Here is a 26038-nt window from a genome sequence, read left to right as displayed (position 1 = left end):
TTCTTGGCCTATGTGAAAAACATTAGCTAGATTTTTGAGAGTTTTCTAACAAAGCTCTCCTGCATATGGAGCATTAAAGAAGCTCTGTGGCATCGGAAACATTAATAATTCAGAGTCATTTGGTCCAAAAAGCACAGCACGTGACTGACAGCTGTCAAATGTATGACATCACCCTTCAATTATACAATATAATAATTTATAGTCTAATGTGTTCAATAAAATGAACAATCCACAGAAAAGCACAGAAACTTAAATGTGACATCCAGGGGAGAGTTCCTTCCTGAGCTGTTAATTTAGATTTTCTGGAAACAGTGGGAATGTGCAGTTCCCAGCACAGCAAGGCCTTTCTGAAATGACATTAACTTCCAGCACGGACCCATTACCTCACAACTGTCCAAGAGAAACTCAAATTCTGCTCTGAAAAATTCAGGGAGAACATTTTCCTTTCAATGAAGTGAAGCTACTAACGATTCTTATCCATTACTGTGTTAGTTATGCAAATACACAACCCAACACACAATTTTTCAATGTTCTGGGCTGCAGATCAATTTACACTTCCCAAGAAGGGACAGCAGAAAGCAATGCCTGGAAAGGGTAAGATATTTGACAGTAAGGAGTTTAGCTGTTCTCACTCCAGCCCAGGAAACAGCCAAGTTTACCCACACTTTGTTCACCAAAGTGCTGAGTGTAACAGGGAAAGCACAATGGAACACAGGCAGAAATGGAATGAGATGTTCTGTGGGAAGCAGCATGCAGCCTGAGCACCTTTGGTTTGGTGTCCATGGCTGGATTATCTCACCAGTACTGAAGCAGGAGACCTGACTGAGGCTCTTCTCACAGCTGAGTCACGTGGAGACCTGCTCATCCCTCCCCCTTAACGTGGATTCTTTGGGATACAGAACAGGGCTCAGCCTTTTTGTCATGGGCCATGAGCAGGATCTCACTCTCCAAACACCCCCTTCAACTTCTGTGGTCTCTGTTTTTTTTTTTTTTTTTGGAGGGGGGTGCTAAAACAGGGGTTGAAATGACTGACAGATTCAGGAGTTCCTGGGAGGATGAGCAATGGACCAAGCTGTTCACTCCCTGATGCTGAGCAGGATGTGCTGACCCTCCCTGCACCTGGTTGCCAGTCCTGCTGCAATCCCTGCACTTCTCAGGCTCCCCCCACTGCTCACAGAGCATGCCAAGGAGTGAAGGGAAGTTCCCCAACGCTCTGCTCCAGCCTGGGCATCTGCTGCAAACACTTCCCAGGCTTATGCCCTGGTTTCCAGAAGAAGCACTCAAGCTTCTGACACGTGGAAATGCCATGGGAGCAGCATTTGGACCAGTGAACTTTCCCTGTTATTTCTGCTGCAACCATTTCCCCTCCTTCCAGCTTTTTCAACTGTTATTAAAAGAACACAAAGAACTCGCAACTGTAGGAGAAGATTATCTGCTTTCTAACAGCAGCAACAATTCCCCGTTTTCTGCAATGGTAAGAGAGGGAAAAAACCCAACAAATCAACCACCCAACCCTCTGAAAGACACTCATCTGCCTGAAGTTACACCCTTACAATCTGAGGAGAGATGGAAGGGAACCTTCATCTTCAAAGAAAATAATGAGCTGCAAGATGCCTCTATTTAAAGATACCACACCAAATTAGCCACATAATTCTCATTTTTGGAGAGGAACCAGCTGCAGGGATGCTGCACATATCCCAGTTTCAGCACTACAATCTTACTGCACACTGAATATCGCATAGGGCAGGCCAACAGAGAACAGCTAGGAATTAATGGGCAGCCCTTGACAAGCTTTTAATTAAGAGAATCCAGAATAATAAGTGTGTCTAAAAAAACTCCCCAAAGACCTGAAAAAGATAGATCTCAAGGACAAAAAATCCTTTTCAGATCTGCACCCTTGTAAAGGTCACACTTTGCTATGGTAAAGTGTAAAGTTACAGAAGCGTGTAGAAACTTGGCACCCCAAAACACTCAACAACATATATTCTTGCTTGTAGATTGAAAATATTGTATTAAAAGGCCATAGGATTTGTTATACTGGGTCTTTCTACTGGGATGTGCAGAGCACTTGGTGCATCAATTCAAAAGTATTCCCAAAGAAACACCCATAACTCAGCTGCATAACTCCAGCCTCCTCGGAGGAGCTGGAGGGATTTGCCCTGTCCTAATCCACGTACAAAGGGCAGCTTTGAGCCAAAACCTGTCTGCCACAGTCATGTGTCCCCTACAGATGTAGTTTCACATAACCACGGCAAATTTAGATTTGGGAAGTCACATTTTAATCTAAAAACATGAAGTTAGGCATTTCTGACCTCTGCCCTAGTCAGGAGCTACAATACCCTGACAACAAATGAACCTGACAAACAACATCAGATGCTGCTGAGACTTTTGTCTTACATACAGCAGCACTCCAAAAAGTGGCCCGCACCCTAAACACTCAGTGAGCTCAGAAACCCTAAAAAGAGCATGCTGTCTTGCCTAGAATTTGAAATAATAGTTATTGAATGATACCTTAGGATTTTAGTTTTTATATTTTTAAATCCTGTGCTGCATTAGTGCATAACTCCAAACTCCATACAAAGTGTTAGTCACTGTCTTCACACTTTGGTCAGACACAACAATTCCTCTGGGCCTGGAACTCAAGGACATCCTACAGCCTTAGGCCCCCAAAAACTTAAAAAAAAAGTGAATTGGGGGGGAAGCAAATTGGGGGTAAATGACTTCATTACCTGAAGCTGTAATTGGAGCATTAACCCTTGAGATGTAAATGAACCAAACTTATAATTGTCTGAAAAACTCCTGGCCATTGTCCACCTTGGCTGTGGCCTCTGGGAGGCTCTGACTGCCCAAGGTGTATCTGTTGAAGGCCTTTAATAAACACTCACTTTATTCTCTTAATGTTGTCTGGCCTCTGTTCTAGGGAGCCACCCCAAGGCATCAATAAATTACATGTGAAGAAGAGCAGAGGGCAGGGTGGAAGGGACAGAGATGCTTTTTAAGGATCAAGTACCAACCCTGAACTGCAGTGCGCCTGGAGGATTCAATGTGGGAGTTGCTGCTGTCCAGAGTGAATCCTCTGTGTGGGAAATAAGCACAGCAGACGACAGGAAAAGGTATTCTGGGGATAACCAGCCACTTGTCTTCTTTCAGAGACAGAGGGAGAAAAATATCCTGTCAATGTGACAGCCAAAGGTAAGCACCTACTGACAAAGTTTGCAGTGGCATGTGAACATCCAACTGAGCAAGCAGCTTTTGATTCTGCTGTGTTCAATCTGTGATGCTCAGAACTATTTCCACACATACACACACATCCACAGATGCCAGCCCAGCAGACTCCAGCTGACAGCTCCCCAAAAGCCACCCAAGTCCAGGTATGATGGAAGCCTGCTCAAGCTGTTGGGGATATTTCATCCGATTTCTGTCTCATCCAAAACTCTGTATAAAGCCCCAGTGAGGAACAGCATCCTCAGATCACAGACTGAGCTGCCTCCGAGCACTGCGGGCTTGCAGGTGCTAATGAGTGCTTTGGGGTGAGGGAGGGACTCGCAGGAAAAAGACAAAACTCCTCCTCAGTCCCTCATGTTGTCAGGACTCATGTTGCTATTTTCTGTGTATTCCTAGACTAGAAAATTAAAATACAGCACGTTTGAATTTTCAGGACTTTGTGCTCTTTAAGAAATCCATGCTGTTTTTTTCTTCAGGAGTCAGACTAACCCTGCCTTCTCCCACCTCTCTTATGGGGCTTCCAAAATGGTGGGAGAAATTTGGCTGATTTAACTGCAGCAGTGTAACAGTTATGTGCTTATAGCTGTGGTTGTCAAGGGTTTAACCCAAATCCAATGCAGAAGCCAGGGACTAACCATGAATTTGCTAAATCTCCCTCTTACTGCTCTTCCCTCTGACAGACACAGGGGTTCCAGCTTTGCTAAATTCATATTACTGACCACTTTGAATGGCTGATTACGACCAGAACAGAGAGATGGTGAGACTGACCTGAATTCTGGGGTTTGCAGTGAATTGCCACATCCTCAAGCTGCACCCTCCACCCACCTGACTCTTCCCTGGAGAAGCATGTCCAAGGCTCCCCCACACCCCCACGGGCAGATGGGATGCTTCACACACGTGGGGCTTCCGCTCCACCCTGCTCCTGTCACCCACTTACCATGGGCAAAATTAAACATTTCATTTACAGCAGGGATTGAGAAAAAGGGAGAGAGAAAAAAGGAGAGTATAAAAGAACCGGTGCCTTCTCTCATCCTCTGCAGTCTGTCCACAGCCCTTTTTACTCCACAGTTAGATCACCCTGGGAACATTCTTCGACACCCAGACCCACAACATTAACAGAGACGAGGCCAGACTTGCTCTTTTTAGATAATTTATAATCCTCCATTAAAAATATCACTGAAATCTACCCTGGGTTGCAACCAATCTCCTCAGGTTTTCTCCACGGACCAAAATTTCTCTGGATTCAAGGTTCCAGCAAATGATCTTGTTGTTCCTCTGTACCAGCCAGAAGAACTAATGTATTGATCATAGGAACTCTCTGAAATTACCAGAGCCTAACAGCAGGCAGCACAGCAACTGCACACACTTTAACTCCTGCTCACCAGTTTAACTCCAGCTTGACAGTTCATCTGGAATGAGTTTAGCTCACCCCAGATTACAGTCATTCAAATGTTTCCCTTCCTGAAGTGATTAAAAAAAAAAGCATCCACACACACAAACCTGCTCTCAGTTAATCCAAACAGTACCAGAGTCAGTACCGGCCAGAGTCCCACTGAAATCGTGCACAGGGAATTCCCAAGCTGGACACAATGCCCTGCATCCCCTGCCCCTGCACAGGCTCAGAGTGCATCACTCAGGCATTTCTTCCACGAATCCTTTCTCAGGAATCAAGCTGCCATCTGTGCTAACGTGTCAGCGGAGCCCAAAACCTCTTGAAACAGGAGGAATGGGCAAGGAGAGAAACCTCCTGCACAGCTAAAACGGGCTGTGGAAATGTGGTTGGGCTCCCTCGCTTCCAAATGCTGCTGGAGGAGCAGACAGGCAGGACAGCTTGGGCTGCCTAGAGGAACACAGCCCAGAAATGTCAAAGCCTTTTCTGGAACTGTTATGGTGCACAGAGCTGCTTTTTGTCTCTTTATTAAATAAAGGCACTTTCTTACTGTCCTGGGCCCTACCTGTCACAGGTTTTACATTGTGCCATTTGGCTTTTCTAATTGACTTTTACGTGTCATAATTTCTCCTTTATTCTCTTAAGTATTTTTCTTTTCTTACTTTTGCTGCCTTTGAGCTTTTCCTTTGCCACTGACCTGAGAAGGTTTATGACCAGCTAATCCCATTTCCTGATTGTGCACTCGTGACTTTCTCGCTTTTACCATTACACTTCGAAGCTAAAGCAAAATTTCTTATTTCCAAAAGAAATTATTCACATTTTCAAAGTAATGGAATATATTTAGTTCTGCTTGACCGTCTCAGAATTAAGTAGCAATTTATTATATTTTGTTTGGATTATTAGTTAATATATCATATTACCAACACAGAAAGTATGCTTACTGGTGTGCAATTTGCAGCCTACCAAGTGTTTGGAAGTGATTAACAAAGCTAGACAAAAAAACCCCTCAAAAATATTTTAACTAATAACTGAAATAATCCTTATAATCAGGAAGTATAATATTGCTTCATATGGTTCATAAACATTCTAACTGAAGTCCAAAATTGAACTTTAATACTCAAAGTGATTCATTTTATACACCTCAGTTAGAACTTCTCTATGGGGCTGCATGACTCAGAATTGCCCTTGAGACCAGAACTTCAAGCAACACAGCTCTTTAACATTCAACTTTTATTTGAGGGACTGGCACAAATGGTCAACTTCATCAAGGGGTTCAAAGTGCCTGCAGCTCGCCACAGCCCCTGGCCCCTTTATGACTTCATCCAGCCCCAATTATAAAGCCTAAGACAAATCTCAAGCTCTCCATTTACCCTTCTGAAACCCATTTGATATTATTAGATTCTCTTATTTCAAATGCCACATCAAATATGGCTCAGCGTCATTTTCCTGCCGTGAATCACGAGCCATATTTCATTATGTTACCCAATAATGACATTGTTTGTCTCCAGTTCACTCCCATGAACATGTCACTTTGAAAAACTGCCATGAGGGGCTCCTCTTAGAGGTCCTGAAAGCAAACAAGACACAGCCCTGAAACGACGCTGAGCACTTTCTGATTCTGTTTGCAAGGCTGATCACTTGTATCTGGACATATGGCAGCATTCAAAACACTCCAGGCTTCCTTATCAGCGGGCTGCATTCTGCTTATTTGCTTCTGGCTATTAAAAGCTCTGTTCAAATTTGACTATCACTTGAATCCACTTCAATTAGTTATTAGACATACTTTTACAACTGTGAAAAAGGCCTCCTCACATAGAAAAAAAAATAAATCTTCCATATCAGAATTATTAATAAATTAGAGCTGGAAACCTTTCCTAAATGTTGGAAACAACAGACTGTGTACATGAGGGGTTTTTTTCCTTCTAGTTACACACGTTAAAATCATGTAGAGGCCAACCTAAATTCATCTTCAGATGTGCCCAAACTGTGTAAGACTGAGGACACATTGTGGCTGCTCCTGTACAATTCAAGGCTGTTACCTGTGTCTCTGGGGGTGTGGGTGTGTGCTGGGGTTTGCACACCCCTGAGCCTGACACACACAAACACCCGGCAGGGGCACAGCACAAGCCTGGGGGGTAAATGGGAGTGGGCTGGCAGAGGTTACTGTGAGCTCGCCAGGGGACCCTCGCCACATTCCCTTTAGCGCTAATGGAGAAGGGGGACCCAGTAAAAGCCTCAAGATTTTCATCTGTCCTCTCGAAGAAGGCACCAATACTCCAAGGGTTCAACGTCAGAAGGCTTACAGGCCTTGCATCTCATCTGTTTCTGAGCATGCAGACAGCTGGAATTACACACAGTGTACAGCCAGTGGAATTATTTACATCTCTGAAGTCAGGGACACAGGTAAAGATTGATTCTGGGCTTGGGCACAGTTACACATGCTGGGTCTTGTTTGCTTTACTAGACCAATGTTACCTTTTTTAGACACTCACCAATGTTGCTGTATTAATTTCCAAATTTCCAGTGAGCTCCCAGCTCTGTAAGAGGCACAGAACTCCACTGCTGCCTCACAACACCTCCTGCACCTGTCTGTAGGGGCTCCTGTCACTGAGCACTGGAAACCCTCAAACCCCTGGGCTGGGGGAAGCACCTGTGTGAGATTCACGTGGTAACAGACCCCCCAAAGGATGGCTTTCCTCCAGAGGGATGCCTGGGGGGTCTGCACAGCTCCAAAGCCAGCTGGAGTGATGCAAGTGTGCAATTCCCACCCGTGAAGCGGCACTGTCTCATTCACTGCCTCTCACTTCTCACTTGGCTGTCGGTGTTAAGGCAACACCAAAAGCTCCCCATGTCTGAAGGGACTCCGTGGTCTCCTGGGCCACTGCTCTACGTAAAGACAAGTTCATCTGGGACTGGGAACACTCAGCTCCAAACAGAGGCACTCCCACATAACTGCACTGAGGAACAGGCTCATTGCAGATGCAGAAAAAAGGCAAGTGAAATAAATGTATTATCTCATTTAAAATGCATACAGTCCCAGGAAGCAGGATAGATTGGAGATGTCACTGAATGGTGCATAGTAAATAAATCATATTTGCAATGAACGACACTTCAGCCAGCCAGAGCCTGAGGTGGTGAGGGGCACAGAAACTCAGGGCCTGGACGTTTTCAGGACTACAGAGCTCCAATCTTCAAGCAGCATTTTCCACCATGAAATCACAATTAAAGGGAGAAATCCCATCTGTGTTCAGGAGGCAGAGCTGTCTGCAAACCCATCAGAGCCGTGGCACACAGGCTCTTACACCTCATTGCTATTCAAAATAATGAGCAAATGGCTCCTTGCTGTAATACCCCAGGCCTTTCCCAGCACCATGTGCACAGTAAATTTTCTTCCAACCCGCCAGTGTATGCAAATTCTGTGCTCTGAAAATGAGGTGGCTGCTGCCTAATCAGAGCTCTCTGTTTATTTACGTCCACCTGGCTGCTGGGAATCCAGCTCCCAACAGGAACCTGCTTCTCACAAGATACGGAGACATGCTGTCTGCCTTGGCTGTCATTTCCTTCGGATGTTTTCCTGTAGGAAGCAGGTATCCCACTACCGAGTGACATAAATGCTCCTGCTTTATACACTAGAACATATGTCAGTGTATAAAGGGATAAAGTGCCTATTCTGTGCCCAAGACTTATTGTCCTTGAATTCAAGCTGGACCCTGAGAACACGATAAACAGGAAGAAGTGAGGCATTTAAGAGTAGTATACTTATTTTCATAGAGATAAGCAAGCAGACAAACACAAAACAGAGGGGCACCAGGGAAGAGATGGAATCTCTCCCTCTGGAATTATGCAGGACCTGGTTTTACAGGGCCCTGGCTAACCTAATCTAAACCCTGCTTTCAACAGAAGGCTGGATTGTCTCCAGACTGTCCCTTCCAATCTCAAATTATCTATTACTCTGTAGTAACTTTACAGGCTGGTAAATGCTGGTACAAGAGGCTAGAAGACTCAGAATTAAAATATATGCCTCTAAAAATAGTTTTATTGCTAATGCTCTCGGAAAAAAAAGCCTTTAATCTCGACTATTACATGACAGCCATTCCCATCAGGGCTCTGCGGGGGTCTCTGCATTTTGTCACTTAAGCCAGCACACACAAGGCTGGCTTGGACCTAGACTTGTATGGAAGGCTGAGGAAGGTCTGGTTTTTACCATTCCTAGCTATCCACATAAAACAATCTTTATGGAAAACTGTGCCATAACCTCCAAGGACCAAAGACATTCCTTGCTATGTTTTCCTCCTCAGCCCATGTGCTGGCCTTGTACCTGCACAGGGCTGAATTGAGTTAGGAGCAAACTGTACAGACTGTCTGGAGTAGAATGAAATCAGCTGATACACTGAGTTTATCGTGCCTTTAAATAATACAGCTAACTCAATTATTGCCAAATTGACCCAAATGAGGCTGATTTCCAGAAACAAAACATTTCAATATGGGTAAGAAAGGCCAGTAAAAAAGTAAGGAAATTAAAGAGTAGCTATATGCTCCTAAAAGTAACAGACAGTAAAAATTACTGCGTGTTAGGGTTTGTAAAATTCTTCCTAAACCTTTTCATATTAGCTGAACTCACGCTGTTTGCAAACCTCCAAGTCTTGACACAAAAGCAAGGAGACAAAAACTAAGAAAGAAACAGCTATAACCAGAAGTGCTACTCCCTCCTAGATGGTTCTCTCACGTCCAGTGCCAGCCAGCGGGCAGGGAAGGCTGGCAGGTGACTCTCAGCCTCTGATGGGAAGTTCACTGTGGGAATTCTGATGGGTGATATCAACGTACAGCATCGAGCTCTGGTGAGGAGGAAACAGCATGGCAGCCACACAGAATCAAGGCTGCTGATGGAGAAGTGTTTCCCTGGAGAAGCAGGAATAGCTGCACTTGAGGAGAGATGTCTCGGGATCAGGATGGCAGAAACCTCGCAGCTCTGCTGCTGGAGCAGAGGGCAGGAGGGCACCTCCCTGCACTAGGGGAGGCAGCCCAGCCATCCTGCTCAGCACCCACACACTGAGATGCCCCTTGTTTTGGGGAACACACTGAAATGAAGCTCAAAGAGGTCTTTGGCCATTCCAGAACTGCACCATGCTTTTGACAGAAGAGCAGTAGCAACAGCGATCGTGTCAAACCGGTGTTTTTTGACTTTACTAATTTTAATTAGGTTGATGTACCTACACACATCTTGTTTTTTTGATTCCAGCTTGGCAGAGGAACTCATGAAGAGATGAGGAAAATGAGAGTCTGATAAGCTGGATCAGTTCTGGGTTTGGTGAACTCTCTCAGCCTGGCTCAGGGCTGTGTGAGATGTAATATACTCAGACCTTTGCAAGCACTCTGCGCAACACCAAAACAGTGCGAGAGTGTCAGAAGCAAGACAAGCCTATTTTAAGACTGATTTTCTTTAAAGTGACAAATAATGGTGTTTCACAGCAGTGGCTCTGCCTGAAACAAGAGGGTTGTTCCTATATGTGCATGTTCCCCTAACTAGAAGAGAAAAGGTCTTCCTGGCATGGCCTCTCTGCAGCACTCAGCCTTGCTCTATAAATTCCAAAGTGTGGGGCCATAGACACTGATAGAAGAGCAGAGCAGAGCAAGAATTCCTCCACCTTGCTCATGGCCCTGTTTCCTCCTTCAGAGACCAACCAGTGACGCTGGAAAGTTTGCACAACCTCATCTCACACCCACCACTGGCTCTTCCTTTGCTCTCCAAGAAGGCCACGACTGATCCCATGAACACACACATCACCAAACACTACAGGTTTTAACTCCCCACACACTGCAGCTATGCTGAGGAGACACATTAAAAGGGTGCTTGCCTGGGCAGACAGGTAAGAAACATCTCACATGAAGCTGCCACAGCCGAGCAACCCAAATCTGAGGGCAGCAGGCGCTGTCCAGGACCTGCTCCCGAGCTGCTGGGCTGTGCAGGGAGCTTCTTGGGCAGCCAAATTTGGCATCCCAGTAGGGGGAACATCTCAGAGGGACACCAGAGCTGGGGCTTTTCCAGCCCAGGTCTGATTCATCAAGATGTGATAAAACACAACCCAAATTCTAGCTGGAACCACGTTGTTTGCTGCAGCTGGGAAGTGGCTGAATACTACAGCAGCATTAATCTACTTGTCACCAGCAGTACAGCTCCACTTAGGCTTTACAGAACAAGTCTGGGGTTTAGATGGCTTTTAGTCCTATTCTCTTACCCTGCTTTTTCTGCCTGGCTGCTCCCTTCAGTAGCAGAACAGAAAGAGAGGAAAATGACCCTGTTCTTGCTTTTGGACAATGATCAATCAATTGTTTGAAGACCTTTACTCTACTCTAAAGAATACTATGATTAGCCCATTCATGTCTGCTTTCTTTTCCTATTATGCTAAACTTCCCACCTTCAAAAAAAAGCATGTTATTGTACCTCAGGAATTAGATCAAAAGTAAACACCATGACCACACTTCTAATGGTAATTACTTATACAATGCATGGAACTCACAATTACTAGGGTGATCAGAAAAATACCCTTAAAAGAAGAAAATAACTATTTACATGAAAGAGAGTTTGTAATTTCAGGTAATTAATTCAATGATGACTGCTGACTTTCTGTCTAATAAAAAGAAATCAATTCCCATCGAAACAAATAGGCCAGATCCAGTGTCCTCCCCTCTGTGACTCCCAGCAAGGGGAGTGCAGGAACAACTCCTGGCCTCGTGTTCCCACCTTGCCCTGGTCAGCTCACAGCAGATCCCTCCACCATCCCATCCTCTCCTCAGCAATTCCAGCAGGGCATCCAGAACACTTCCCAGCGCCCCGCCTTCACTCAGAGCTGCAAGAACTGGGCACCCACACCATGGGACAGACCCCATAGGTATTTTGTTTTTACAGTAAGACTCTTCAAGCTCTGTTTTTCTGAATGTAAAATGCTTTGGCTCAGTTCTAGATTGAAACAGTTGCTCTGACCTCCTCTCCCCCACTTGGCTCAAGTCACTGCTGAGATTCAGTATGTGATTTTGATTTATTAAGACTAATTTCCCGCAATGAGCAAAACAAAACACACACAATGGTCCATCTGGGCAAATAATTTCTGAGAAGGCTTGCAAGACAAATAGCACAGCACACTCTGAGACACAACACATGAATAATAAAAGGCCATTTTAGCATTATATATTTGCTAGCATATAATAAGATATGCTGGATTTACACTGAGGTTTAGATTTGTCTTGTTTTAAAATGCTAAATTCTACTTTTAGTGAAGCCAGTATTTCACATTACTGTTTCTACTGAAATCCTGATGCTGGTTCCACTACTAAAAGGTAATTTCTCGATTCTAATTAAAATAATTTAATTATATCTCAAGTCACTATATTTAAACAAATAACCTGAAGCCCTCAGACCAACAAAAGTTCACTGATTTCAGACAGGGATGACATGTATCTCAATTAGCACCAAATTACAATTTTAACATATGCTGCCCATAAAACAACGCTGCAGTGATGTTTTTTCAGTGCACTGCACTGAAAGAACTCTCCTGCTCTGATTCATGGACAAACTTCTGGCTTTGACAGGAGTTTTAGTGCCACAACAGAACCAAGGTTAGAGCTTCCAAAGTACTTTTCAAAATCTAAGTAGATTGGAGAGAAGAAAATCACTGCCCACAGCCTGGAGCTGCCCAGCCCTGAATGAGGAGGTCCCACATCTCCAGATGAACAGCCCAGGGATTAAACCACTGCCAGCTGCTATACAAAGACACATATTGCCTAAGAAATCGAAAACCATACAGGAGAGACCACACAAAGAAAGACCATTCTAAGCCTTTGAGTAAGCTGGATTGTTTCAAGCATTGGGATGAATAGTTTCATTGCATATGGATTATGCAAAAGATCATAACTTATCTCAGAGCTGAACACTCAGCATCTATATCTGGAAGCAAAAACATGTTTGACTTAGCAGGGGAGAAGAAAAACTGCCCATGAATCTAACAAGGATAAACATAATGAAAAAAAATAGGATGAGAAACAAACCTTGTATAAGTGATGAAGCAATCGGAGATGATAGTTTATTTGACTTTAATGGTGAACAGTAAAACCCAAAACAATACAGTTCATTTGGTCTTTCCTGGTCTTCACAAGATCTTAAATGTAATTGTTTCAGGTTTCATTAATTCTGTCTTTATTTTTCTCTACTATGTGCATGTCTCGGTGCTATTCATTAGTCAGCCAATAACCGTGGTATTAATTATCACTGCTGTTTGCTTTGGGAGACCAAGGTGGTGAGGGCTGTTAGTGCCTTCACAGTGAGGTGAATTCAAAAAGGACCAGCACAGCTGCAGAGGTGTTTGCTTCACTGACAAAGTGCCTTTTACCTGAGCTGCAGACAAGCTGAGGCAAGATCCATCTCTGAGGCCTCTCTGCCCCAGAGCCTGGGAAAGCTGCCCTGGGGATCCCACACCCCTGCTGTGTCCTGAGCAGCTTCCACTGGCTGACAGGGAAATGCCCTTTTGGGGAGGAACGTGGGGGACGAGCAGTGTTACCCCTAAGCCTCCTGGGGCTTTGAAATACCAAGGAACAGAAGCAGGAAAACAACAGTGTTTCTCAGGTGATGCCTTCCCTGCAGTGCCTTCACTGGATGAAATGAAGAACAGAAAATTCTGAATCCTAGTCCAAGTCAGCTCCAACTTTGGCTAAAAATCAAACCAACTCGTCTCCACTCAAATCTCATATAAAAACTCTACAGTGTAATAAATTTTATAGCTGTCTAAAAAAATACACACTTTTAAATTAAGCCCTACTTAAATTATTTATTGTATTATTCCCTATTGTATAACTCAATTAAATTCACTTTCAAGATTAAATTATGGTTGGCTCATATTATTGGAATGAAACATCTCAGTGCTGTTGCTTTGAACTCTGCTCTAACAGAATCCTCTGTATAGAAGCCTGAAAGGAATTAAGTTACACGCATTTCTTAATTCAGCTGGCAGATCCACGAGACTTTGGCTGAGAAAAAAAAAAATAAAATACATGGGTCCACATTCAGGAAGCTCTGCTTTGACATTACTCTCATTTTCTGCACTAGGTTATTGCGCGGTCTTGAACTACAGCCATGCCCTAAGCATTCATCTCTGACAAGAGCACAACACACTCATTCACAAAACCTGTCGAGAGCAGATTTAGGCTGACAAAAACCAAGTAAGTCAAACTTGTATAATACCTATTATATTATAATCCCTCAAGAACGTTGATACCTCCCTGATAGTAAAGGTGCAGCCACAGCCTCTCCACTTTTCCCAGCACTCTCATTTCTTTTCGGTGCAATTGATCCTTGAGGATTTTTAACCTTGGCCTGAGAACCAGTTTAGTTTGAACTATGAAGAGCATTAGGCTGAAGAAAAACATTAAAACGTTTAAGTGTGATTTTGGGGCAAGAAGTAGCACTCAAAAAAGGTGCAATGGCTGATTATTGTGCTTACCATCGGTTGTGGTTCGCACCTGTTCCAGTCACCAAAAAAAGAGGGTGGAAAAGATGTTATTTCTGACACTTTTTCCTAATCAACCTGGGACTTCACTTGATCTGTTTTTGTATTACTAAAAGTTACTGTAAATTGTAGCTCAGTAATTCTATTGATATGTGAATCAGCCACTTCAATAAACCCTTCAACCACCTCAATCTGTCAAGGATGCAAATAACAGTAATTGTTGAATAATATTCTCTAAATTTCACTTTACTTCTAGCTTTGCCAAGTGGATATAAAATAGCCTGCTATTTGCATAATCATTTTAGAAATTAAAAAAAAAAAAAAAAAAAACAAAAAAACCCAACTATGTGCGGAGGATTTAAGTCCCAGATGAAAAAAAAAAACCGAGGAGCTGCTATAATCTCCAACAAAGTGGCATTTCAGCCTAAATGACAGCAGAAACAGAAGATGCCTTGCATACAGATTGTCTGTAACATGCTGGAGCTGGAATGCACCAACTAGACCAGGAGCAGGACACCACTTTTGTTCACATCCACAGTTGAGGGTCAATGAAGTAATTACTACTTTTACCTTTGTGGACACAATACGGAGCTAAAAAAAGGGCAAAACCAGTCAGAGATTTGAATGAGGGAATTTTTTGCTGCTTCTGCCTGGCCAGTGCCACTCCTGTCAGCCCTGCTGGGATGAGGAGGAGCTGGGCTCCAGCAGTGGAAGAAGAAGGTGGAAGAGAAACTATTCCAGACAATAGCAATTAGATTTGCTCCACAAATCGTTAAGAATTGCTGAGCTAAGACATATCCTTTAGAAAAATTAATCCTGTTGATTTGAACATAGCTGTAGCTGATAGCACTGCCCAGCCTCAGCAAACTGATCAGGTTATCCTGATTTCAAACACCTTGGCAAAACAGGGAGAGAGTGAAAGCCAACATGTCCAGGTTCCCTGAGGGATAGATGCAGCACGGCTGGAGCTTGTTTTCTTGAGACAGAAATTATGCTTGTAAAAATCTCATCACCTTATTTAAGCAGTGTTTAAATTTCACCCTATATATTGCTAAAAAAGAATAGAATTAAAATGTATTCTTATAAGAAAAAATCAATTTGTCCATAAAATTAGTAATGGAATTCTGTGTAACTCTACAGCCTACACACACTACTGACCACACTTTAAACTCCTGATTTAATCGGCTTTTCAGTGTCAGTTTATATTTGTATAATAATAACACAACTGAAACAAAAATCCAAGAAGTAGAAAACAGCTACATGTGTTTGATGTTGTATGTGAAGGCCTTAGATATTTAGCAAATTCTTTGATGCTTTGATCTCCAAAGAAATCTTACTAAAATTATGATCAAAGGATTTTATATTATTCTAAGTACTTAAGAACAAACCATCTTAGGGCAATAATCAGTATTCTGTTTAATCCTTCACCCTTGGAATCCATTATTGCTAAGCACCTCAATCTGATGGGAGTTAAATTTAGTTAACGAAGATCTTCTCCTACAACAGAAACAAGCACCAGAAAGCAACACTTCCAACTTACAGAGCCAAGAGCTGGATTTTATTCTGCTGGCCAAAAAGTGCTTCTTGAGACTGTTTTTAAAATGTATTTAACTTGAGAAAATTGGTATGCAGCTCAGACTAGGCAGATTTTTGTTTTTCTATAGCAGACAAAGAAATAGAATTTCCAATACACAACTACTTTTGATTTAATCTATTTCTAACTATTTCCTATCGCCAGTGTTTATAGAGCACTATTACACAGATGGATATATCTAATATTTATAAAGTAAATTAACACTCTACTTTATAACATGCAAAGACAGATAAATAATGAATTATCCTTTTCATCATCTGACCACATAATGCCTATTTCAGTGTAATATTAAGTACTGCAGCAGCCTGGTTGTTTTAATCTCCCACGGTGAGTTAAATCAGTGTGATACAAAGAATCCCTAAACTGCAGCTTTCAGAACAGGAGAATATTAGAGACAAGCAAGATTTAACAAAAATACTAATTACTGCTTAGATTATGGATTTACCACCGTTGGCTGATGAGAGGTAAGTGGGCATTGTAGTTTTTCAGGAGCAAGCAGAGGAATCCCTGACTCCCAGTCACAGTCACAGCCCTAACAACATCCCAGATCCTGACTGAGCAATTCCATCCCTCCAGTTCTACCTGTGCAGATTTTTGTTCCCCCTGCACACCCCACCCACCAGTGTGGCTTTCCCGCTAGTTCTACCCCCATGCTCCACTGCTCTTTAATGGGGAAAGATGACGAGCAGACTGATGTGCAAACACCTCTGCTGTAAGCATTCTTGCAGGCTGACAGGAAAACATTCCTGCTCTAAATGAAAATCAATCTCTGCTAAATCTCTTGGCTCCAGCTCGTTCGGACTGGCAGCACTCTCGAGCTCCCAGAGCTGTGCTCAGGCAGGAGGATCAGGGAGCCACACATGCAGCCCTGGAGGATGGAGCAGCACCAGGAACGCCAAGTGCGTCTGTGGGACCCCCAGAGATGTCAGGGGCAGGCACAGGTTAATCACATCTCTGACAAAACTGAAGGTTATGTGTCCTTTTGTGTGGGCATCAGCCTGGCAGTAGCACAGAGCCATCCAGATCTCACCCCTGGGCACCCACACTTCAGCTTCAAGCCCTGGGAGGCATTTGTTAACTTGGGGTGAGACAGAGATCTCCTCCCAGGTAACTTTGCTGTGATTATGTTAATGAACCCACGTTCTGCTCCCCTGTTGGTTACCCCTGTTCCATATCTGGTCATGTTTCTAGAACCCTCTACCCCCAAGCCCATATACTGCCACTCGCCCCTCATTTCTTGTCTTTGGTGTTTTGTCCTTACAGCGTGCGGTTTCTGGGCACTGCCCCTATTTTATTTTCCTGTCAAAGTGATTTTATTTTTTGGACACAGCATCACACCTGCTCCTTTTTCAGCGCTGCATTTGCCCTGAATATCAGGGAACCTAAAACCATGTCACAGCCACCCTCACTGCAACACTTTTGGGTGGAGGGGCTTGAGAAAAAGGCCTGTGAAGGAAATGTTTTTCAAGGGGCAAGGTTATCCATCTGTCCTGAGTTCAGCATTTACAGCTTGGTTGTCTCACCCTCACAGGCTCGTCCTGGGTTTGACCTGTTGGTATCTGCATCCCTGAGGAGCAGGAGGCTGCACAAACAAAGGACATTTCTCCATACCAGGAGTATCTCAGGCTCCTAAAGGCAGCAGCACGAGCTGCCTGCAGTCCCAGGGGCTTCCCCCTGCTCCTGGGGCTCTGGGCTCCAGGGCAGCTCATCAGCAGCCAGGGAGCAACTTCCAGGGAATTCCACCTTACTGGAGTTTACAACCCAGCTGGGACAATGGGATCTTCAGCTGCCTTTAGCACAAACCCACACCACAGCTCCTTCAGGCCTATAATCCTGGAAGATGGACTATGATGAGCAGTGCCACCTAGAGATTTTACCTTCAGCTCCGTGATAAAATGGTTTTATCTTGACAAATTACTTACTTGATTAAAGTGCTGAAGTTTATCAATTAAATTGTTGATGAGTGGGTCCAATCCTCTGACTTTCAGTTCTGGGTTATTAATTTGTGCCTTCAGTCCATTGGAAACAACTCTGCTGGTATAACTGAAAAACAGAAAAAAATAACACATCAGCGACTGGAACCACATCCATCAGAATCAAAACTCATGTTACAGGGGACTTACAAAAAGAAAATGCTTTGTAAATGGGAATAAAATTTATTATAAATATTCATGTTTTAAAATATACCAGCCTGAATAAAAGTCACAGTTTCTTACAGTATCATTTACCACTTTAAACTATTCAAGTCATGAACCAACAGCAATTTTGTAAACCACAGAGAAGTTTGTTTCATTCATAATTTAGTATCTGAACTTTGTAACTAACATTCTCAAGTTCTTCCATGCAGCAGTCAAAGCTGATGGCCTCCAAAAACTCACTCTTTTGTTATTGCAGAAACTCGGGGAATTTAAGACAGAAATTATGTTTCATGAGATTGAAGCAAATTCCAGTGAAAGGGGGGTTTGATTTGAAAAAGATTCATATTCAAAGTGTGAATTGGAGTCCTCTTGGCAGACCAGCTGGGGACACTGGGGACAAACTGGGGACACTGTAAAGCAGCAGCTGCTGCTCTACCACAGCTCCCCAGGGACCTCAGCTGTGTTAGAACTCGCACAACAATTCCCCCTGACCGAGTCCTGCTGCTTCTGAGCAACAGCAGAACGTCTCTCACTGACTGGTGTGTCAACAGTTCTTGCCAGGCTTTTCTGGGAATACCCTAAAGGTGTTCTCAAATCCTGCTTGGCCAGGGAACCCTCCTGGGAAAATTCCGGGGTTGTGCACATCTGGTCTCTGCTTCTCTGCGTGTCTGTACCACAGCTGGGGAGCTGAATTCCTCAGCATCAGTGGTTGAACCCAGGGCTTCCTGGAGTATCCAGACTCCTTCAGATCTGCTCCAGTGTTTATCTGTGTACAATGTGAGCTCCACAGCCTTTTTGGAGAGTGATGGGTTTTAGGGTTGTATGAACCCCTCAGTTCAGCACTCATTTGTAACACAAGGAATCAGGGATATTTTGCATGACCAGCTTTGCAATGGCCAAGTGTTCACAAACCAAACTCTCCCAGACTCACACACACACCAGGGAGGATCTCGGTAAAGACTCCAAATTGGCATTTCTGTAAGTGAGGGAGGCACTGGCTCTGCTCCTTTGGACTGAAATGTGGAGAGGAACAGCCTGATCCATCTTCCACTGTGGTCATCCCTACACACTTGGATGTGCCAGGTGTTCTCCTATCAGTGGATTCTTCACTGTAAACCAAGGTGTGCTGAAGCTGAGAACAGCACTCCTCAGCAGAAAATAAGGCCCAAATTCTGCGGTAGAAAGGCAACAGAATGACCCAGGGGGAGACCCAGCTCTCCAAATATATTTGTCCTACCTAAGTTTAATTTAGGATGAACATCAAATTTATGCAAATTGCTGTCAGAACACACTGTAGGACACTGGTGCTAAAGGTGTGGCTGAGAAAAAGAAATAACTGAGAATGGTCTGATTTTTCAGTAAAGTCTTCTTTGATGTTGTATGTGAAGTGAAGACAAAAAAAATGTCACTTCTTAGGCAAAAAAAAAGAAAAGAAAAAGGAAAAAAAATGTTTAGAAAAGAGAATTGAGAAAAATCACCTTTTGCCTTAATACCCAGATAATATCTAGAGGACAAATGTAAAGGAAAACCTTTTTCACTGAGATGGTAATTTTTGTTCACCGAGCCTTTTAAAGGCATGTTCTATTTATTCTTGATATGTAACTCACACATGTATAAACTAACCTGAAGTATGAACTTTCACAATGCAATGGCACACTCAAATTGATGGCAGGGCTCAGATCTCAGAAGCAGACCCAGCTGGACTGACAACCCCAGGAACAACCCAGCTAAACTCCTGCCTGAAGCCAAGGGTTGTGCAGCTTGTAAAAATCTACATCAATGTATTTGGACAATATCACAACACTGCTGCATCTTACCTGCCTTTACCTTTATTCACAAATCATATTATTTGCTGAACACTCAGCACAGTTCTTCATGTGAAAACAAACACATGGTGACCCACTGTAGAAGTACAGGGACATGTGACACAGCTTCCTGAGATCATCTCGTTTTAAAACAGGAGAAATTTAATTTAATGGGTCAGCTCCTGGCCTCCACCAGTCTCTTTGGGGATTCCCTCTGAGTGCTGCTTTGTCTGATCAGAAACTCATCAAGAGCAGCAAAATACAAGGGTTTTCCTTTTCACTGTTCTTGACTGCTCTCCATTCAAGCCCTGGTTGGAGCTGTTGGAGTTTCTCTGGAGGCTTATGTCACTATAATCCAGGATAAAGAAACGTCTGGGTTGGCTGGGGTGTTTTTTGGCAAAGGACATTGGTTTTTTCCCCATGAATCACCAGCCTCCATTAACAGCCCCTGAGTGCCATTACAAACCTACAGCACTGCGTGGAGTTTGCACAAACACGGCCAGAGACAGCAGCAGCATTAATGCCAGAGTCCTCAAAGGGACCCAGAATGGGGAAAATCAGGCTCAGCCAGCTCATACTTAGTGCTGCTGTAAACACTCCCTTCCACATCCATCATTCCCAGGAAAACAGGGCCCTCTGGAGTGAATGAGTTCACACGGAGACAAAGAGGGCTCTCACACCCTTCCAGTCCCACCCACATTTCAGGACTCCCTCTTGAAAGCTCTGGAGATATGCACAGATCTTTCTGTTGTCCACATTATTCCCAATTAGATTCATCACACAGCTTAACTAAATTCCACGTGTCAGAGAGTGCAGGCATGACCAGTGGGAGCCCTGCTTCAGCTCCTCTGCCTCCCTGGTGCCCCCTCCAGCCCCTCAAAAGTGGCCCAGCTCTGGTCTGGAACGTGAGCTGCCCAACTGGAAAAGCCCAGAAAACCACCTGGAGCGGTGAAAGAGATGGGATCCAGGCCATGAAGGGAGTAAAAAGCTGGTGGAAAAGGACGCAAAAGACTTGCAGGGCACAAAGCAGCCTCTTGGCTTTTCCCATAATCTGTTTTAGCCCTTGTTGATCTCAGTGGAGTTGTTCAACCAATACCAACAAAAAGGATGAAGAAAATGTGTGTCAGATGACAAAAATATTTCTGCTTAGATACTGCTGTCCTGATTATGAATAGTGTGTAATTATTTTTTTAAAAAATGTGATTACAAGCTGTGCTTGCCCTGTGTGTTCTCACTGGGAGATCACCGCCAGAACAAAACTGAGCCCACAGAGCCTCAGAGGAATGAGGAGATGGTGATTTCAGAGAAGAGGGGCTACAGCTCCTGAGGAGACAGGGCACGGAACTGCAGGAGAACTGCACATCCAGCAAGAAGGGAGCAATTCCCCCAGCCCATCCCAGCCAAGAACCAAAGCCTGCACTAGAAAAGACATTTTTTGCCCATCTACCCCAAACCACCACCCTGCAAGCTGCAGATCCTTCTACTCTGCACCATGTTAAAATACTTGGAAATAAACACTATACATTTCCTGAAAGTTAATCTGATTACTTTACTTCTTTGCACTATCTAAACCATTTTTTTCGGTTGACATCAGATCCTGAATTACTGGAAATGTACATTAAGTAAGATCAGAAATTGGCTTGCTTTATTTAATAACCTGCAATTTAACTGAAATATTGTAGTACAGAATTGTTAACTCTGGTTACAGCTTTAGTACTTTATTCCAACTAAACCCAGAAATGTCAGCAGGAATGTCCAGCAAAGTTGTATTAAAATATTGTCACTGGAGCAATCCTGAGAGTAACTGTTACACTGGAGCCCAGTGAACAGCTCGTGCAGACAGAATTTCATCCAGACCTCAAGCCTCAGGCCAATGTTATTCCATTGATTGATCAGGCTAAGCCACAATACTTTAAAAAAAAAAAAAAAAAAAAAAAAAAAAAAAAAAAAAAAAAAAAAAAAAAAAAGGCAAATTATAAAGACAACAGCCTCCCAAACACAGCTTTTCAGTATTTCAGAAGAACAGTATCAATTATTTTAGATCTTAGATAAGGCTCATCTCAAGTTTAAAAAAAGGCAAAAAGTGAAACACTGTTTCATATGGGATTGCATTTCAGCTGAAGGCATATGTTTTTATTTCATCAATAAATAAAGATAAATTAAGATATCTGAGTAAAACCAGCTATGTAAAAAAGCCAGATGCTGTTCTGGAATGTGCCTTTTTTAATTCCTAATATGAAAAGGAAGCAAGGTACAGGGTTTTCTGAAAGTCAAATATGCCTTAAAAAAAAAGGCATATAAAATAGAAATAACTTCAAATTCCAGGCAGATGACTGCAGGAGCTGCATTAGGGACAGCTCTAACCAGCAGTGATATTTAGCCACAAAAGCCCATGGAACAGGGTGCTGGTGGTGCTGCTCTCACACCACTTCCCTGCCCCTTCTCTGCTGCACACCACACCAGGCAGGATGCTGTGGGCAGCTTTTCCAGGTGTTATCCAGGGATTATGGAGCAAGACCCCAGCACATTCCACATGCTTGGGAACAAGCACTGAGCATTTCAGGATCATCTCTGCTAGAAATTCAGGATACCTGGAACCTGAGCTTCATCTCCATGCAGATATCTTCATTTTAATTTTCTGTTCTCTGCCTGAGTATTTCACCCAGCAGAGCTGCGCAAGAGGCATCAAAATTTTTATTTAATTGTGGGATAAATGGGACATCAAACATCACATGGCAAAGTTGAGAACCTGAGCCTGATATTCAGTTCATAGGAACCCAGGAAATGCAGGGAACATCTCCAGGGGACAAAAACTACTTTTGATGAAATCATTTGTCACACAACCTTAAGAGCTGCCATATATGTGAAAGAATAATAAAATTCACTGCCTACAAAACTGAAAATACATTTGCTGAGATGGTTCCAAGTTTGTGATCACGTTTTTTAAAAAATAAATCACACACTATATATCAAGACAGCAATATCTAAGCAGAACTATTTTGTCATCTGCCATGCATTTTTCTCATCCTTTTTGCTGGTACTGGTTGAATAATTCCACTGTGATCAGCAAGGGCTAAAACAGCAGCACCTTTCTGAGACATACTGGGAAGTACAAACTCTTCTGACTGAGACTTGAAGAATCACATCCCACCATTTATTTATTTAGTATTATAAAAATGTGACTGTCCTATTTTCTGCACAAATGCAAAAACCACTCAGCTAAGAGAAGAACACGTTGGAAATCTGCAGACTGTATCACCTAAAACAAAGTATCTGCTTTCTCAGCCTTCTAAAACTCATCCTGCTATAGCCAGAGAGCTCTAGAGTAAGCCACTCATTTTCTAGCAAAATCATCGAGTGTTGAGACAATGCGAGACTTTACAGCCATCATTTCACACCCAGCTCTGCTTCTTTCATCTTTGGGCATAACCTCCTAAGCAGGAAATCACCCAGAGATCCGTGTTGCCTGCAGACCCTCCCAGAAGCAGGGGCACTGTGTAGACAGAACTGGGGGGAACTGGGGTGATGCCTTTCGAGCCCCGTGTGTTTGCCAGGGTGCAGCAGCCTGTTTCCTTCAGCATAATCCTCAGCACAGTGCCAGAGCAGCCAGCACCCAGACCTGAGCGGCTCAGAGGTTAAAGGGTGATGGGGAGAAGGCAGGAAAGAGCTCTGCATGTGCCATTTAGCAAGAAGCAATGGGAAATATGGATAAGCTACTTAGCTGGCCTCGAGATCTACTGAAAAACTAATTCAGTTACATTAGATATGGTTCACCAGATGGTGTGTTTTGTCTTATATTTATTCATAATTTGACCCTTGGGCTGGAATGGTTTGCCTGAAATTCAATTATGTGAATCTACTGCTGATCTACAGCAGCCTGTGGTGTCCCCAAATTAATAATTTTGGACATTTCCCTTGCAGTTTTCAGATGCAGCCCCTCTGACCTACAGGGCTCAGCAATCCTTGTTTTTTTCCCAATTCAGGGAACACAGAAACGTGCACCAACTAGTAAAAGTAGTGCCAAAAATTGTAGAGTTGCAGAATGTGACATAATTCATCAGGATTATCAGCTCTGATCTGGTTGACCCCACTGCCCGCTTCTTCACAAAGTGGCAAGAACAAGCAGAACACGTGGCTTGGCACATCCCTTGCCTGGTTATCACAGTTGCTTGCCGCTCATGAGTAACTTCAAGGAAGGAAAGAAAATGCTGTTTCCCTGAGGTGTTCCTGAGTTTAAACACAATTCTCCATGAGGAAAAGGCAGCCAGAGCAGGACTCCACCTGGACTCAGCTTTCCCTGAGCTGCTCCACACAATGAAGGAGAGAGGGGTGAGCCTCCCACCTCCTCCCGAGCCTTGGCATTAAAAGTGACCAACACACAGGCTGTGCTTCATCTCTGAGCAACTCCCACAATGGCACTGCTCACAAGAACATCTCCAATCACACCTTTTGTCATTTCTGTACCAGCTTAAATCCAGCTACACTCCCTGAGCATCCCACGGCTGAGAGATCCCCAAAGAGAGATGATCAACCCATGACCAATAAGGAACCAAGCTGCCAAAACACTGCATCAAAACTATATATATATATATATATATATATATATATATAGGTAAGTTTACTGGTGCATAATCAGCAGCCATGGCTTGTCTTTGAGGAAAGAACCATGGCATTTATGCCAGGGTACAATTCTGCTGGAGGAGGTGGAGTCCCCAGGGTAAAATCTGGATGCACAAAGGAAACCGATTTCATGTATTCTACACAATCAGCTGAGCACAACTGCTGCAATACTCTCCGAGAGAAAGGTTTATCTTTTAAAAAATACCTATGCAAAGAGTTCATTTTGAAATGATTAAATAACTGCCAACAGACTACAAGAGACCTCAAGTCTGGGACATAATGAGTTGAGCTGCCCTGAAGATTTTGTGAAGCAGAACTGACACGAGAATTCCATCTCTGCCAGAACTATTCTAATGGGCTCCAGTGGAAGTTTCACAAATAATCTTATTTATTAGCAATTATGGAAAACGATGAGACAAATGCAGTGTGCTAATGGGATAATTAGAAAAGTAAAATCACAAAGCCAAACAGCATTTATAATGGTCTTTCTCCACTTCTACAGGGCTGAAAAAGACCTCCTGTAGTCTAGATTATAAAGACAATTTTAAGACTGCAGCTACAGAACCAAGCTATCAGATGGCTTCAAGCGACTGGATGATGCCAGCCCATGAACACTCTGAAAATCCGTGAAAAACCAGAGAGGGCACATGCAAGAGATGTCAGCCTCAAAAAGGATGAAAAGATGTCTTCATCAGTCTGTCCAAAATGTACTGACTGGAACTTCACAAAATATGGTAAACACTTGAAGAGTGTTGCAAATAAACAAAAAAAAATATTATTACAGATTGTTGGTGGAACAGCCTTCATTCTTTTCCTAGGTGTATGAAAACTTACCTTAAGGCACACTGAAAGCACTGAAGAAATTTGTAGAAGTTAATTGGACAATCTTTATTATGTCAAGGGAAAGAAAGCACTTGGCTGGAATGCCATCAGATAGGAAAGCTCTTTAGTTTCAAGTGAAATAAACTCTTCAGGACACACAAATGGTACCTCTATACCCGTCACACGGAATATAATGAGCAATGAAAATGATACAAACCCAAAAACTGATAACCTAACTGGGAACTGGAGGCATAAAGAGCATTCCCCCATTATAACGAGAAACAGAACAGAAAATACAACAGTAAACAAAATATATATATATACTTATCAAACTAACATCTGTGGCCATTCCTAAGGGAAAAGTAAAGCTAATCTGAAACACCTTTTCCTCAGCAGCTCCCTGGCCAGGAGAGAGCCCTCCCTGAGTACAAACAGAACAGTCAGGATAAATAAACCCTGAGGGAGAAACTGATGCTGCCCCTCTTGGAGGATGGCAGCTTGCGCTCTGCTCTGCCGGGCAAAGCAAATGGAAACAGGTGATGCCCAACTTCTGAACCTGCCAGATGGAACACACTGCTGGAAAACAGCACTGACTCAGCAGAAAATACAGTCTCAGGAGAGGACTTGAGCTCTTACAAGAAAAAAATAAAAGCAGAAAGCAAAAAATAAACTTAGCGGAGAGAGAATGAGCAGGGAACAAGAGCTCACATTATTTGGTTGACAGGATTTTAGACAGGCCAAGGCAGCAAGAATCCAATTGCCTTTCTGAAAACCCTGGCTGCACATACTTAACAATTAGTCTTGACAGATGACCACGGTTATACAAAAGGATATTCCGTGGTCCCAGCATAGGAGTTTTTATGAAGCAAAATGGAAAATGTCCTAATTTGCACACTGTCTGACATATGTCACGGGAGAAGACCTTGCCTGTGGCTCATTAAAAGCAA

General features: G+C 43.3%; 1 protein-coding gene across 7 annotated transcripts in view; it reads right to left on the bottom strand.

The window, feature by feature from the left end:
* Window positions 1–26038, bottom strand: part of LOC120757069 (glypican-5-like) — a 337974-nt gene that overhangs the window by 131236 nt on the left and 180700 nt on the right. For all 7 annotated transcript variants that reach the window (XM_040074150.2, XM_040074151.2, XM_040074149.2 and 4 more), the window contains one exon: window positions 17629–17749. In XM_040074150.2, coding sequence (XP_039930084.1) covers window positions 17629–17749 — 121 coding nt within the window. The remainder of the gene's footprint in view (window positions 1–17628; window positions 17750–26038) is intronic.

This window comes from Hirundo rustica, chromosome 10, assembly GCF_015227805.2.
Source record: "Hirundo rustica isolate bHirRus1 chromosome 10, bHirRus1.pri.v3, whole genome shotgun sequence".
NCBI lineage: Eukaryota > Metazoa > Chordata > Aves > Passeriformes > Hirundinidae > Hirundo > Hirundo rustica.
Note: the sequence above shows the minus strand (reverse complement) of the source record. Positions and strands in the feature narration are given on the sequence as shown.